This window comes from Crinia signifera, chromosome 5 (genome assembly GCF_055691185.1).
Source record: "Crinia signifera chromosome 5, ASM5569118v1, whole genome shotgun sequence".
NCBI lineage: Eukaryota > Metazoa > Chordata > Amphibia > Anura > Myobatrachidae > Crinia > Crinia signifera.
The window spans coordinates 84,634,297-84,648,002 of NC_139221.1; the positions used below are offsets into that span (position 1 = coordinate 84,634,297).

The following is a 13,706-nucleotide window of genomic DNA, read 5'->3' on the forward strand; positions in this document are numbered from 1 at the left end:
CAGTTGCCTCTACGCGGCTAGAGGGGGAGCTTAGTCGGCTTGTAGAGATGACTGACAGCCGCTTGCTATCAGTTCTCAGAGTTCAGTGATATGTTAGCGCCGGGGTGGGGGGAGGAGCTGGAAGAGCTGACAGCTGTGGATAGCAAAATCCTCAGCGGTATGTCAGTGCAGAGGGGGCAGCTGAACCGCCACTGTGGCGGGGGGCGGGTATTGTTTCAGAGCTGAAGGACACAGCAAGGGCAGGGCGCATTCAGTAGATTATAAAATGGGCAGGGTGCGGCGCACTGCAAAATGAGCTTAGCGAAAACACTATAAAATGTTTATTTTATATTATTGAGATACACATCGTTAATTGCTGTGCTTTTAGTTTAATTAATGGGCTTTATGTAAAGGTATTTGTGAATTAATCATGTAGTATATACGTTTTACTTTTATTACCCATTAACTATCTTGTCAATTTATCCTGTAGCTAACACTAAAGCAATGATGAATTAAAATAACTCTTTTTGTATTTTTTTTTTTTTTTGTAGGTTTGTAACTGGTTCATCAATGCACGGCGCAGACTTTTGCCCGATATGCTAAGAAAAGATGGAAAGGACCCTAATCAGTTCACTATTTCTCGAAAGGGAGCCAAAATTACTGACGTGATCCAGATGGATTCTCCAACAGGGGCAAAGCCCTATATTCCCACTATAGACGAAAACTCCTTTCATTTCAGTACGACGGGATCTAACCAGAACTCGGGGAAGTTACTGGCCTCTCAGCTGTCGTCTCAGCAATCTCTCCTGGCTCGCCCCTCCGTGATCTGTCATACCACTGTAACATCACTAAATGATGCTCCTTTCAACTTCACCCATGTGTTGAATGCTGGACAAATCCCAGGCCAGCAGCAGACCGAGGCAAACATCCTAACAGAGACCTCGCTTGTATGCCATGAAGACACTATTAAGCCAGGACAAAATACAACTGCACAGAGCGGACTTTTCAACACTCCTCCACCCACCCCACCGGATCACAATCAGGATTTCAGTGGCTTCCAGTTGTTGGTCGACGTTGCTCTCAAACAAGCTGCAGAAATGGAACTCCAGTCAAAACTGATGTCCTAACTTTTTCCATGTGTCAAAAGTGTTCTGAACATTTCTTTTGAACTGCCCAGGTTATCAGACAGTTTGCATTATTTGATACTTTTTTTTTTTTTTATTCGTGTTATTTGCACACGGGATTGTCAAAGTGAAGCTTTCTTGACACAGAGGTCTTACCCCTTTTCAACTTAGGACTTTTTTTTTTCTTTTGTTACTTTATTTTTAATGACCCCTATAAATATAAACTGTGATTACAGCTTTTGACTTTGTGAGGTTCTCCATTGCCATCTAAGGATATTCTGTTCAGAAAGTTGCCATTGGCTCATTCAACTTTTTTTTTTTTTTCTTGCGTAACTTAACACAAAACTCAGGGGTGAAGGAGAACTGATAACGTGTTTGTGTAATTGTATATATTATATAATTACACCTACATAATGACTATACTGTATATTTCATTCCAATGTTTCTAAGGATGGAGCTACTGTAGAAACAACATGCTTTACGTTTCTTGGTAGATTTTGCTGAAATGTGAGAAATTTCCCAAGATTGTGACTTTTTTTATTATCATTTTTGGTACCTTTCAAACTGTGCAATATTTAGAAAGAAACATACCTTTTTTATCATTCCAGAGCAGCAGAAAATGCTCGCATACTGTCTACCACATTTTTTTTTTCACCCAATATATAATAAAATATTTTGTTTAATGTAAGATTGTGTGTTTTTGTTACCTGGGAATGGCATTAGAATACCATGTAACTGGATACCATTCCTATCTGGAATATTAACTGCTATGTAAAGATTTGTTTCTTTGACATGTATTATTTTTTTTGTATGTTTTTTTGTAATATAGAAAATAACAAATCAAAGTGTAGTGTGTTTTTATTTTATGTTAGTAAAAACAAAAATGTAATTTTTGTGGATTGCGTCAGTCACATTGCAACACATCTGTAGGTGGTCTCTAGAGTAAAAGCAATTCCATCCTGTCATTCTAGTAGTACACTGTAGAAAATTACATCCATTGAGATTTATTGCTACAGTATGTGCAACTTTGTTTCTGTTAACTGTAGAATAGTTTTCCTAAATCCCCCACGTTTTATCATAACTGATTAATACGAAAGCGATGCTTCTTTGGAACTGGAATACAAAATGGCTTACTTTTATTCCGATCAAGGGCCTAATTAGGATCGCAAATGACAAGTTGCTCACAGCAGTTTAGCATATGTGATCTTTAAGCAATGCAAATGCGGGAGGAGTTGATCGGTTTAAAAGCAACCTTGTGACCTTTAGTTGTGGTGTCTTAAGGTGGCCATACACCTGCAGATTTATCTTCAGATCTGGCTGGTTGGAACAAAAATCTGGTAATTTCTGAATGACAGTTTGTCAGTTTTCCAGCATTTCCAAGCAAATGGTCAACTGTCATTTTCTCTCCTCCATAACCAGGTTTTTGTTCCAACCAGCCTGATCTGAAGATAAATCTGTAGGTGTATGGCCACCTTAAATCTAATCTCAAGCATTTCTTAGCCTGGCCACTACTGGACAACTGAGGCAAGACTCACCCGTTTCCAGAAACGCCACCTGCCCCCAACTGTCCCTCCCCATGAACGCTTCTTCCTATCAAACAGGCAGAAGCATTTTCAGTTTTTCTACGTGATTGCAAGACACATCCTGTACTTGGGCTGGATGGGTCCTGTGTATATGCCTTTCCTCCACCATCAAGAATTGCTGATTGCAGAAGCAATCCAAGTTGAATGAGGTCCCAACTTTTAGAACCACTTGGATTTCGGGCATCTACCATCATGCAAGACCCATTCCCTTCACCGTCGCTGTTTCTGTTTCCATTATCTCAAAGCTTACAGCCTGGGACTTGACTAGAGAGTGATTATTGCTGACTAGCTTCTTAGTGACAATTTTTCTATTTATGAATATAGACAATCATGGGAACTGAGATTTAGGTGGGGACAAGTATGTCATATTCTGTGGACTTTCAGGGCACACAGACTCATTAACCTATTCCTTCCAATTGGTAATTTTCCTCAAATGTTGTCTTTATCTTTCTGATCTGAGAGATTGTTTTGAATAATATTCTTTGTATGATCATGTCATCTACTGACCACCCAAATGTCAGCATTTTTATTTGTGTCCTTCAATTTTTTTACTGCTTGGCAGAACAGAAGAGGCCTGCACCAGGATCTATTATCCTATGGTTTTTGTGCCTATTGGTGCAATGTTTTCTCATCCTGCTCCTACAATGTGTTGTATGCAAGTTATGCCTAAATACAAATCTGGGCAAGCTCTTAGATGTCTATACTGAGAAGTCGCAATGATAGAGCCTTCCATTTTAAATGTATAAACTATTGAGGTCCACAACAAAAGACCTGATTCATAGTAGTATACAAATCCAATGGTCTGTGTACGATCGGCCTGATTCAGACCCATATGCAGGGCTGCGAATTCGCATCCCTGACTGTTATCAAAAGAACACGCTTGTGCATGGTACACTGTGCGCATGACAGGGACACCTTGCAAAAGACCATTCAAAGCTAGCCTTCTCTGGCCGATCGCAGGGGGATTGACAGGCGCCGGGTGTTTGGGGACTATTGGCGGCATTTCACAGGAGTGTCCCAGAAAACGCAGGAATTCCATGTCAATTGGGAGGGAGTACCGCTGACCTCAGCACTGGCCTTCGCAGCACCGAGTGAATCTAGACTTACTCAGCACTGCGAGCAGAGGGAAAATCATTCGAGGATGCTCGGCAGGGTGGCGTTTACCTGCTCGCTGGGCTCCGAATATTTGCGGCAAGCACGTCTGAATCGGGCCATATGTCAGAAGATTGGAGCATGCACAGGATGCGCCGATCTTCTACAGACAGAACTCTCGCAGTTACCAAAAAAAAAGTGACCTAATTGGGTACTTATGTAGTATCTGGGCTGCCGATTTTGTGATTGTATGCCTTACCTTAAGGCATACAATCAGATGCGATGCGATTCGATGCGATTTTGCATAGGATTCAATGTTAAGAAGGTCCTGTTCATTTCCCCACTATCCAAGTGGGCATGGAGTTGGATATAAACCTGTGGCGAGCGCAGTGAGCCACCGAGCCCGAAGCGTGGCGAGCGAACGCATATTTCTTAAAAAGTATTCTGTGTTCCCTCGCGGGGCTCGCCACGCTTCGGGCTCGGTGGCTCGCTACGCTCGCCACAGGTTTATATTCAACTCCATGCCCACTTGGATAGTGGGGAAAGGAAAAAGACCCCTTTTTCCTATTGAATTCTATGTTAAAATGGACTCAGACCATTTTAACATTGAATCCTATGGAAAAATCTTGACCATTGCATACGATTTGGTCGCATGCGATCCGATCCGATTTCTAAATCGGACGCCCAGATACTACATAAGTACCCCTAATTGACAGGTTGCACCCATTTAGCGGTGGGGCAGGATTGGCAAGGGTTCCTGAAAATGGCAGCATGTTGCTTCCATTTTCTGGCATGGCTGGGGTCTGCGTCTTCCAATGTAAATTTCTTGACCTTGGCTACTGAGCTGTGACAGCCAATCTGAGTAACGTCCATGTCACTCACACTGCCGATTTTTTGCAGATTGATCTGATGCTGCATCTCACAGAAGCAGACGGGAGGCGTCTATGGACACGACTCTTGCGTCATAGTGTATTTTAAAATCACTGTTGTGTCCAAAGACACAGTGGCAATGTGAACTGTCCCATCTCTGAGTCAGAACTTAAGACCCTAATGTTCACTGCGCAACAAAAAGTATTGGGTGTATAGATTATTTATGACTGGTTAAATTTTCAATACGTACGAAACTAATATTATAATTGGTTGCATGTTTTCACAAAGTTTGCTGCTTCAGTGTTGTTAGACCTTTTTGTCAGATGTTACTATGGTATGTTGGAGTAAAATGACATTCAATTCATTAGTGTCAAATGCTTTTATCGACCAGTTTATGCAAAGAGTCAATATTTGCAGTGTTGACCCTTCTTTTTGAAAAACTCTAATTGGCACTGGCAAGCTGTCAATCAACTTCTGGACCACATACTGACTGATTGCCACCCATTATTGCCTAATCAATGCTTAGTTTGTCAGAATTTGTGGATATTTGATTGTCCGCCGGCCTCTTGAGGATTGACCACAAGTTCTCAATGGGATTTAGGTCTGGAGAGTTTCCTGGCCATGGACCCAAAATGTCATTGTTTTGTCCCACAAGCCTCACTTTTGCCTTATAGTAAGGTACTCCATCATGCTGGAAAAGGCATTGTTTGACACCAGGAGGATGTTTTGGTACCATTCTTTTTTTCATGGCTGTGTTCTTATGCTAAATTGTGAGCGAAGCCACTCCCCTTGGCTGAGAAGCATTCCCATGCATAACTTGCCTCCGGATGCTTTACTGTTGGCATGACACAGGGCTGATGGTAGAACTCACCTTTCCTTCTCTGGACCAGTGTTCTTCCAGAATGCACCAAACAAGCTGAAAGAGGATTCATCAGAGAAAATAAACACCTGCCTGCCGCCATCCTGAGCAAGCTGCAATGGTGGTGCCCGGATACCACAGCTGAATCAACTTCTTGGCCCTTGTTGTGGATGTTTTTGGGTGCCCTGAAACTGTCTTCACAACTATTCTGCATTTCTTGATGATCTATTAATTGCCTGGATAAGGTGCAACCTTATTTGCAGCAGAATTCTTGTGAAGCCCATTTAGTAGAAAGCTATGATAACTGCTTGTATTTCCTTGCGGTTAACAGAGAAAGAACAATGATTTCAAGGACCACCCTCCTTTAAAAGCAGGCAGGTCCAACGCTGGCCCTCCAGCTGCTGTGAAACTACACATCCCAGCATGCTTTGCAATAGTTTTAGCATTCTCTAATAGCAAAACTGTGGCAAGGTATGATGGGACCTGTAGTTTCACAACAGCTGGAGGGCCATAGTTGAACATGCCTGTTTTAAAGCTTCCAGGCTGTTTTTATAACTCAACCAGCATATGATAGTGATCTCCAGCCTTGTCCTCCTCAATACTCTCACCTGTGTGTTAATGAGAGAATTACTAACATGTCAGCTGCCTTTTATCGCAGGGGTGAATTGCAGTGGAAATGTTTTTGGATTCAAGTTCATTGTTATGGCAAAGAGGACTTCGCAATTCATTGGATCACTCTTTATGATTTTTGCAGTATATACAAATTGCCATCATAAAAACTGAGGCAGTAGACTGAAAATTTGTATTTGTGTCATTTTCAAGACTTTTCGCCATGGCTGTAAATACTGTATTCTGCATGTTTGCAACATTAATCTGAAAATTATAACTGCTTATAATGAAAGCTATGAATAACGTATTTTCAGATTTCCCAAGAGATATTTTTGAACAAGCTTTTCATAGTTTTTCCAATGTATTATCACTTCACTTTACTAAGTTGATTCTTTTTGTACTGATACTAGGTATTGCAGCCCATCTTGAATTACAAATATATGCTTTTCTGCTAGTTTTACCTGGGGAATTTGGTGCAATGTTGATCTCAGTTAATGGCAATCTGATATATTCCAATTAATTCATCTTTTACATTTTTTTCCGATTCCTGAGTAGGAAGCAACAGGCAAATTTAAGACTGTGGGAATGTCATACATTGAATAGAAATACATGTGTGAATTAATGTGCACATGCTATTCATTGCTTCTTTTTCTTTCTAATTATTTCCATAAGAGAGCTCGGAATCCAACCATGGATGCAGAACTGATAAAATATAAATATAACTGCTAAAGAATATTCTTTAATGGGTTTTACATTCGTAGAGGTCAGTCTGGAGAGCACAGCATGTCATGTGGTGACCTGAGTAAATGGTTCAGTTTTGGACTCCGACTTCATGACCAACTAAAGACCGTATCAAACCTTCCCTTTTTTTCTAGGAAAGGTTATAGAGGAGGTGGTTACACCTCCACTAGGAACCTGTCTGTCAACACATGATGTTTTCTTGATTTTAGAATTTAAAAGGCATAGCCCTTGTATGTGTGCTTAATGATTTTATAAGAGACCGATAGAGTTGGATGCTCTGTCTGAATCTTTCTGTATCTCTGTAGCATTTTACACCATGGTACTCTAATCGAGAGCCTGAAGAAGTTCTGCAGAGTAAATAGCACAGTCCTAACTGGTTCAAATCATTTCTCAAAGCAGTTTGTACAGTTTATTTTGCAATATGCTCTTCTTCACCAGTGCCACTGCCATGTGGTGTCCCACAGGATTCTGTACTTCTGCGAACCCAATGGATAAGACCTTGGTTGCAGGACAGGAAACAAAGTTGTAGTAAATGGAAGCGCTAGTTATTTGCTATTCACTACAGGGACCCCGCCGGCCACAGCCAGCTTTATACACATGACGGCGCCGCAGGTACCCCTACGGCACGGACACCCCATACCGCCCCAGCACTGCAGGGACGCCGGGGCAGCAATTTTTTATACAGGTACCACCTCCCTCCCCCCGGCACCGGGGCGCCCCCCCCCCCCCCGACTCGCCTTGGGCGCTCCGGTGCCTTGCACCGGCCCTGATTGTATCATAATGCCTAGACAATTGCAGTGCCCTGCACCTTGGTCTCCCTGCAACAGAAGTGCCCGGCGTGCAGATATTACAAAATGCATCTGGCAGGCTATTAACCAACCAGCCCTGTTCCAGCTGCAAAACACCCAATCTGTACCTCACTGTCAACATTCTGGTTGTTTTAGCAGTATGGGTTAGTTAAGGGGAATGGGGCCTGGGCATTCACTCCACAGTGCATCTTTTGAAGGTCTGCTCACAGAATCACTAATTAAATAATGTGCTCCACCTCTGGATATTTTAAAATGTGTCAATGAGTAATAAATACACCTGCTAGATGACCTGGAAAATGTGAACTGTGTAATGAATTGAGAACCACTAGTTTATCAGTTTGTGTTAAGTGATATGGGTTATAATTGGGGTTGTGGTCTAGATTAAGATATCAGAGTTAGGGGGTCATTACTAGGGAAAGTGCCAGAGTATAAGAGACAGTATACCAGGGTCAATGCACAGGGTGAGGGCTAGGCCAGGGCAGGGACTTCTCCATCCTGGATTCAGCAGGACTGCACCAGACAGATAGATACTAACATTAAGTACAGTATCCGGGCACCGATTGCTTGTGACTGGAGAAGGGAGGATTAGAATTAGGCACTACGCAATAGTTGGGGGATGGGGGTTAGGGTTGGGCTATAGGGAGGAGGGATAGGAACTTAGAAGAGGGTTAGGTTTAGACAGCAAGATACAGGGGTTAGGTTTAGGCACTAGCGGGGTGGATTAGGGTCAGGCTGTGGGTGGGAGGGAAGGTTTAGCAGTAGGTTGCTGGAAGGGATGGTTGGAGGCAAGGGTGTAACTACTATAGGTGCAAGGGGTGCAGCTGCTATGGGGCCAGTCGCTAAATAGGGGGTCATTACAAACTTTTGCTATGGGGCCTATGAATATCTAGTTACGCCCCTGGTTGGGGTCAGGGTCGGTGTAAGTATACTTACCTGACCCATGTCGGGATTCTCTCTTTCAGGATGCCAACGTCCTGTTTGCCAATAACTATCCCATTTGATCATTGTAGTTCAACTAGATTCCCTCAGAACTGTCACAGACACACAGAATAAAGCTGCACTAGTTTATATTTGACAAAGCCTTACATTTCTTCTGTTGTCATTAGAAAATATGATTGTAATAGCAGTTTCTAGCAATAAAACATTTTTAGAAAGCTTTATTGCTACATAAATCAAAATGTCTATCAGGAACTTACGTTTTATGTACTAATCCAGCTGAAATGAGCCGCTTACATTCTTCTTTATGGACGAGCCAGTGTTTCTTCAAGTCATTTGGTGGAACAATTATTGTCCCATTGAAATAGTGTAATGCAGGAAATCATCAAAACATAACCAAGGATTGTAAATGGATTTGAAATCTACTGTATTTGACTGAGAAATCCATTTAGTAAAAAAAAATCTGTGGTATTCCCATTACAGTTCTACGTGTAACAAACAAAGAAATCTTTTATATTTGAAAAATTTGGTTTGGCCCTGGCCATAATCCCTCATGGACTATTGAGTAGGCGATCCAGCAGTAGACGCTCTATATAATTGTTATGCAACTGTACACACGGGGGAGATATATAGCTCAGCCATATAGTGCTGAGCAATATATGGCTGAGCAATATATTGCTCAGTTTCTCCTGTTCATCAGCGACCAGAGATGGTCGCTGATGAAAAAGAAACTGCCGGGAGAGCCCAGCAGTGGTAATCAGCTGGTCGCAGGAGCATGTACCTGCGACCAGCGATCACCACAGGGGCAAAAACGGGAGCGCGCACACCCGGCGATATATCGCCGGTGCACACTCGCATTGCGGGCAATATGGTCGCTGAGCGACCATATTTCCCACGATTTTGCACAACATCGCCCCCGTGTGTACGCATCTTAAGATGTTTGAGTGCAATGTGCTTGGACAGAAATGAAAGATTCGATCCTAAATAATAGTTCAGCATCTGGGGCAAATACTTCAAGAGTTAATTGATTCGGTTTCAGCATTATACAGGTATCAAATAATACAAGAACATACTTGGCAAGGACTTTTAGTTCTAGTCTAGCTGCTCTCCAGGACTCTATTGAAATTTTTTTTAATGCTGTTTTTTAATTAATGGGCCTCTCTCAGATTCATCTTTTACAGGTCTCTTAGAGATTGCCATTCCATCACTGGATAATCTAGGTATTTCCTTGAAGGCACACTGAGTCATAAACATCCAGTCATTCTTAGGCATTCATTAATTTGCTCATTCCTTGGCATTCCTTCTTTCCCAGCTGGTAGCTGCAGTAGCAGTGGGATTTTGGCTTGTGATTAATCTTCTGTGTTTTTCAAAATCACTAGGGATAAATTAGCCAATTGCCTCAACAGTATTCATACCAAAATAGCCCAGTATTTGGCCAGGAATAATCCAGTACATGTCTGTAAAGAGGTCGCAGGCTGACCAGGCCATGTTGCTGCACATAATTCATGTTTACTGGATGGGATTCACATCCAACTGGCTCAGACTCAGTTCAAACATCTTAAAACGTGGACTTCCCAGCGGCAGATAGCTTGTTAAAAGAGTGCTGAGTTGGCAATGCTAAACTGAAGCTTAGCTTGACTATGCTATGAAAGCACATGTTATTTCTATGCTCTGTGACTATTGTATGCGTCTAGCTTTTTATTTTATCAGGAGATTGTGTATATTGCATATGCCATTTGTAAGGGATAATATCACTTTATGTAAGTAACTGCAGCAAGCACACTGAAGGAAGAATTAGAGTGCTTATGTAACAGTGAGGCGCTACACTACCACTACATATACATGCCAGCAATGTATTAATATATATTAGTTATAGATAATGAAATGTAAATCTCTCCCTGTCTAGTCAGTTTGTTTTCTTTGTAAATATAGCCAGATAACATTGACAGTCGCTGAATGAAGGCTGTGTGTGAAACTTTTCTTTGCAGTGATTGGACTGTATCCAGAAATGCACATTCCTAGTGACATCGTTCCTGGGCATTCTGCGGAATGTATTTGCTTGCCCATGTAAACCAAGCGCCCCCAGTAAACATGTCTTCTCTACACATTTAATCTCATTTAACTAATTTGTCAGGGAATTTAATGATTGCATGCACACCTACAGCTTGGCTCACCGAGACAGGAACAGTCCAATCAGAACATGCATAATGTTAGACGCCCACAGACCGCCATTTTTGAGTGTTGTATAATATCAGGCTATTTGTGCAAATTACAATTGCGGTGCTGGAAGTACATGTTTTGCAGAAACAAAATGACCCTTATTGTGAGCTGTGACACTTTATTTAATAACCATTCGCTCATATACACTTCTCATGCATGTAATGTAATAATTAATATAGTGCTCACTACATTTGTTTTATCTTTGTTTTAAATAAAATTATATTGTATATACTTTAAATAAATGTTCTTAACCTAATTCAACCATGAGTTACTCACTACAAATTATATAGTAAATCATGAATATACCGGTAGGTTGTGTGTATTCCACATTTAATGTCATTGATATATCTGATTGCTGACCGGGTGTGTAACATGAAATTGGCAGGCCTCATAGCTAAATCTGAGAAGGCCCTTTGTAGATGATGTGAAACTCAGAGTAGCAGAGAAGAAGGCCAGGTTGGTTGTTGAAATTACTGGGTCACCCCTGAGCTTGAGCCCCGTAGTTGCAGCACAGGATGCGTCCTGCCCATGATGACCCGACATAAGATCATTCTACACCATGGGTCTTCAACCTATGGCCCTCCAGATGTTGTGAAACTACATGTTCCAACATGCAGTGCCACATTTTTTCCTATAACAGCATGCCAAAACCGTCAGGGCATGCTGGGACATGTAGTTCCACAACATCTGGAGGGCCACAGGTTGAAGACCTGTGTTCTACACCGAAACATTTTTCAACCTCACCTCTGTACACAATGCCATCTTATAATTACTGGAATAACTCATCTATACCCCTCATAAGACTCTTGAATTATCTACAGAAAGTGAACAACTAGTAATTAGAGGAGATTTGCAGTGAGGAGTTCTCTGAAGGGTACCGGATGGCTAACAATGCCTTGGTTAACATACACATGGTTACATAGTCAAAAGGGTGACACACGCAATAGGTCGGCACAGCAGTGGTTGACACATGAAAAGATTTTTAATGATTTTTGTTTTTTGGACTTTTTTTATACTTTACCGTCCACATGGACTCCGACAGAACGGTAACGTTTGCCGAGCACATCGGTAGCAGAGTGAGTCAACTGGCCTAATGCATGTCGAACAAAGCGAGCCATGTAAGTGGACGTGGTATCGACAGTTATAAGGTCGACCATAATTGGTCAACAGTGAAAAGGTTGACAGTCAAAACGACAATAGGGTCCAAAGGTCAACAGTTAAAAGGTCGACATGGTCAAAAAGTTCAACATAGAAAGGGTCGACATGAAAAAAGTCGACATGCATTTTTTTAACAAAATTTTGAGCCAACATGTGCTGACAGGCGTTATTTCATACCCTACCATCCACTACGGCGTGAAGGGAGAATATAATAGTGTGCTCAGCCCGAAGCATGGCGAGCCTAGCGAGCCATGCAAGGGGACTCGGTACACTTATGTCGACATAGACACCCAAAAAATGAAAAACTCACATCGACCTTTTGCGGTACACACATGTCGACATAGACACCCAAAAAATGAAAAACTCACATCGACCTTTTGCATGTCAACCTTTTGACACTGTCGACCTTTTCACTGTTGACCTTTGTCAAAAGGTTGACTGTCAAAAGATAGACACGCTATCTTTTGACAGTCAACCTTTTGACTGTCGACCATTAGTGGTCGACCATATGACTGTAGACCTAGACATTGTAGATCTAATACACCATAACCTACTATTTGGGAGTCTACTTGCTCAGCCGCCAAATTGTATCTCTCTACAAGCTGACAATTATATTATATCTAAAGAAATCTAAGATTGGGACAATTCTAAAAACCACAGTAATTTTTTCTTTTTGTTTATTATATCATACTTTGATGCAGCCGTTTTCATTTTGTGTGTAGTTTTTGCATTTGCGGAAATTGTATTGTATACATTCCAATATTTATTTTAGTTTCATGCTCATGTTATTTTATCTAACGCAATTTTCCAGTTTATTGCATACTATTACTGTACTAAAAAACAACATCCACAATCAGTACAAGCAATGCATTAATAATTTTATTAATTTCATATTTTTTTTCCTTTTCTGTTTTTTTTTTTTTAACATTATGGGAAACATTCATTTATTTACAATTTTTTTTCAGTCCACGCACCAAACTTGGAAGGTGACTCGAGGAAAAGTCTAGTCCACAAATGCATAAAAATGCTCATCTACATCTATCAAAATGCTTTCAGTTTTAAAACTTCAACTGAATTTAACAAAACAATTTTAAAAGCACAATTGGGACTGCAGATATGACACTTGTCACATTCCAGGAATGGTTTTGTTTTATGCAATCAAATACAAAATAAAAACAAAAAAATAAAAGAGGTAATGCACAATTTTAAATAGAACTCAGTTGTGCACATTCAAACATTGACATAACACAGTTGAACTCAAGTGAAATATAAATAAATATTTTTTTTCCATTTAAATATTAAAAATCTCATAATTTTTATTCATTAACATTCATTACAAAAAAGGTCCAGAGATATGGCAACATCTGCAAAAAATATACTTGATTTTTCAACATCTTCCAATACTCATTACAACTCATCTCTCTATGCATATATTATTCTATAATGTAATGTGTGAGTTTAATAATTGTAATGACAGTATGTCAAAGACTCTTTGGTGGGATAGTGGTATGTGTTCTATTTGCAATAAAAAAATAACAATTTTATTGTGTTATTTTTTTAATCCAAAGCCACATCATTCAGAACGAGATAATTTAGGAAAATAATTAGTTTCTTAACATTTTTTAGCATAATGGTGATAATGGTGGTTGGGTAGGTTGGACAAAGTATGTTACTTATTTAGTAATATATTGCAATTGTGCAGTAACCCATTGCAACCAGAGAATTG

The 13,706-nt window shown here is 40.7% G+C and overlaps 1 protein-coding gene across 2 annotated transcripts in view; it reads left to right on the plus strand.

Moving 5' to 3' along the window:
* TGIF1 (TGFB induced factor homeobox 1) overlaps positions 1–1,943 on the plus strand; it is a 29,399-nt gene extending 27,456 nt beyond the window's left edge. The window contains exon 3 of one of the 2 annotated variants that reach the window (XM_083187572.1): positions 531–1,943. In XM_083187572.1, the coding sequence (XP_083043698.1) occupies positions 531–1,106 (576 nt within the window). In that variant the 3' untranslated portion in view covers positions 1,107–1,943. The remainder of the gene's footprint in view (positions 1–530) is intronic. The other variant, XM_083187571.1, reaches the window with a different exon arrangement.
* Positions 1,944–13,706: the final 11,763 nt, after the last annotated feature.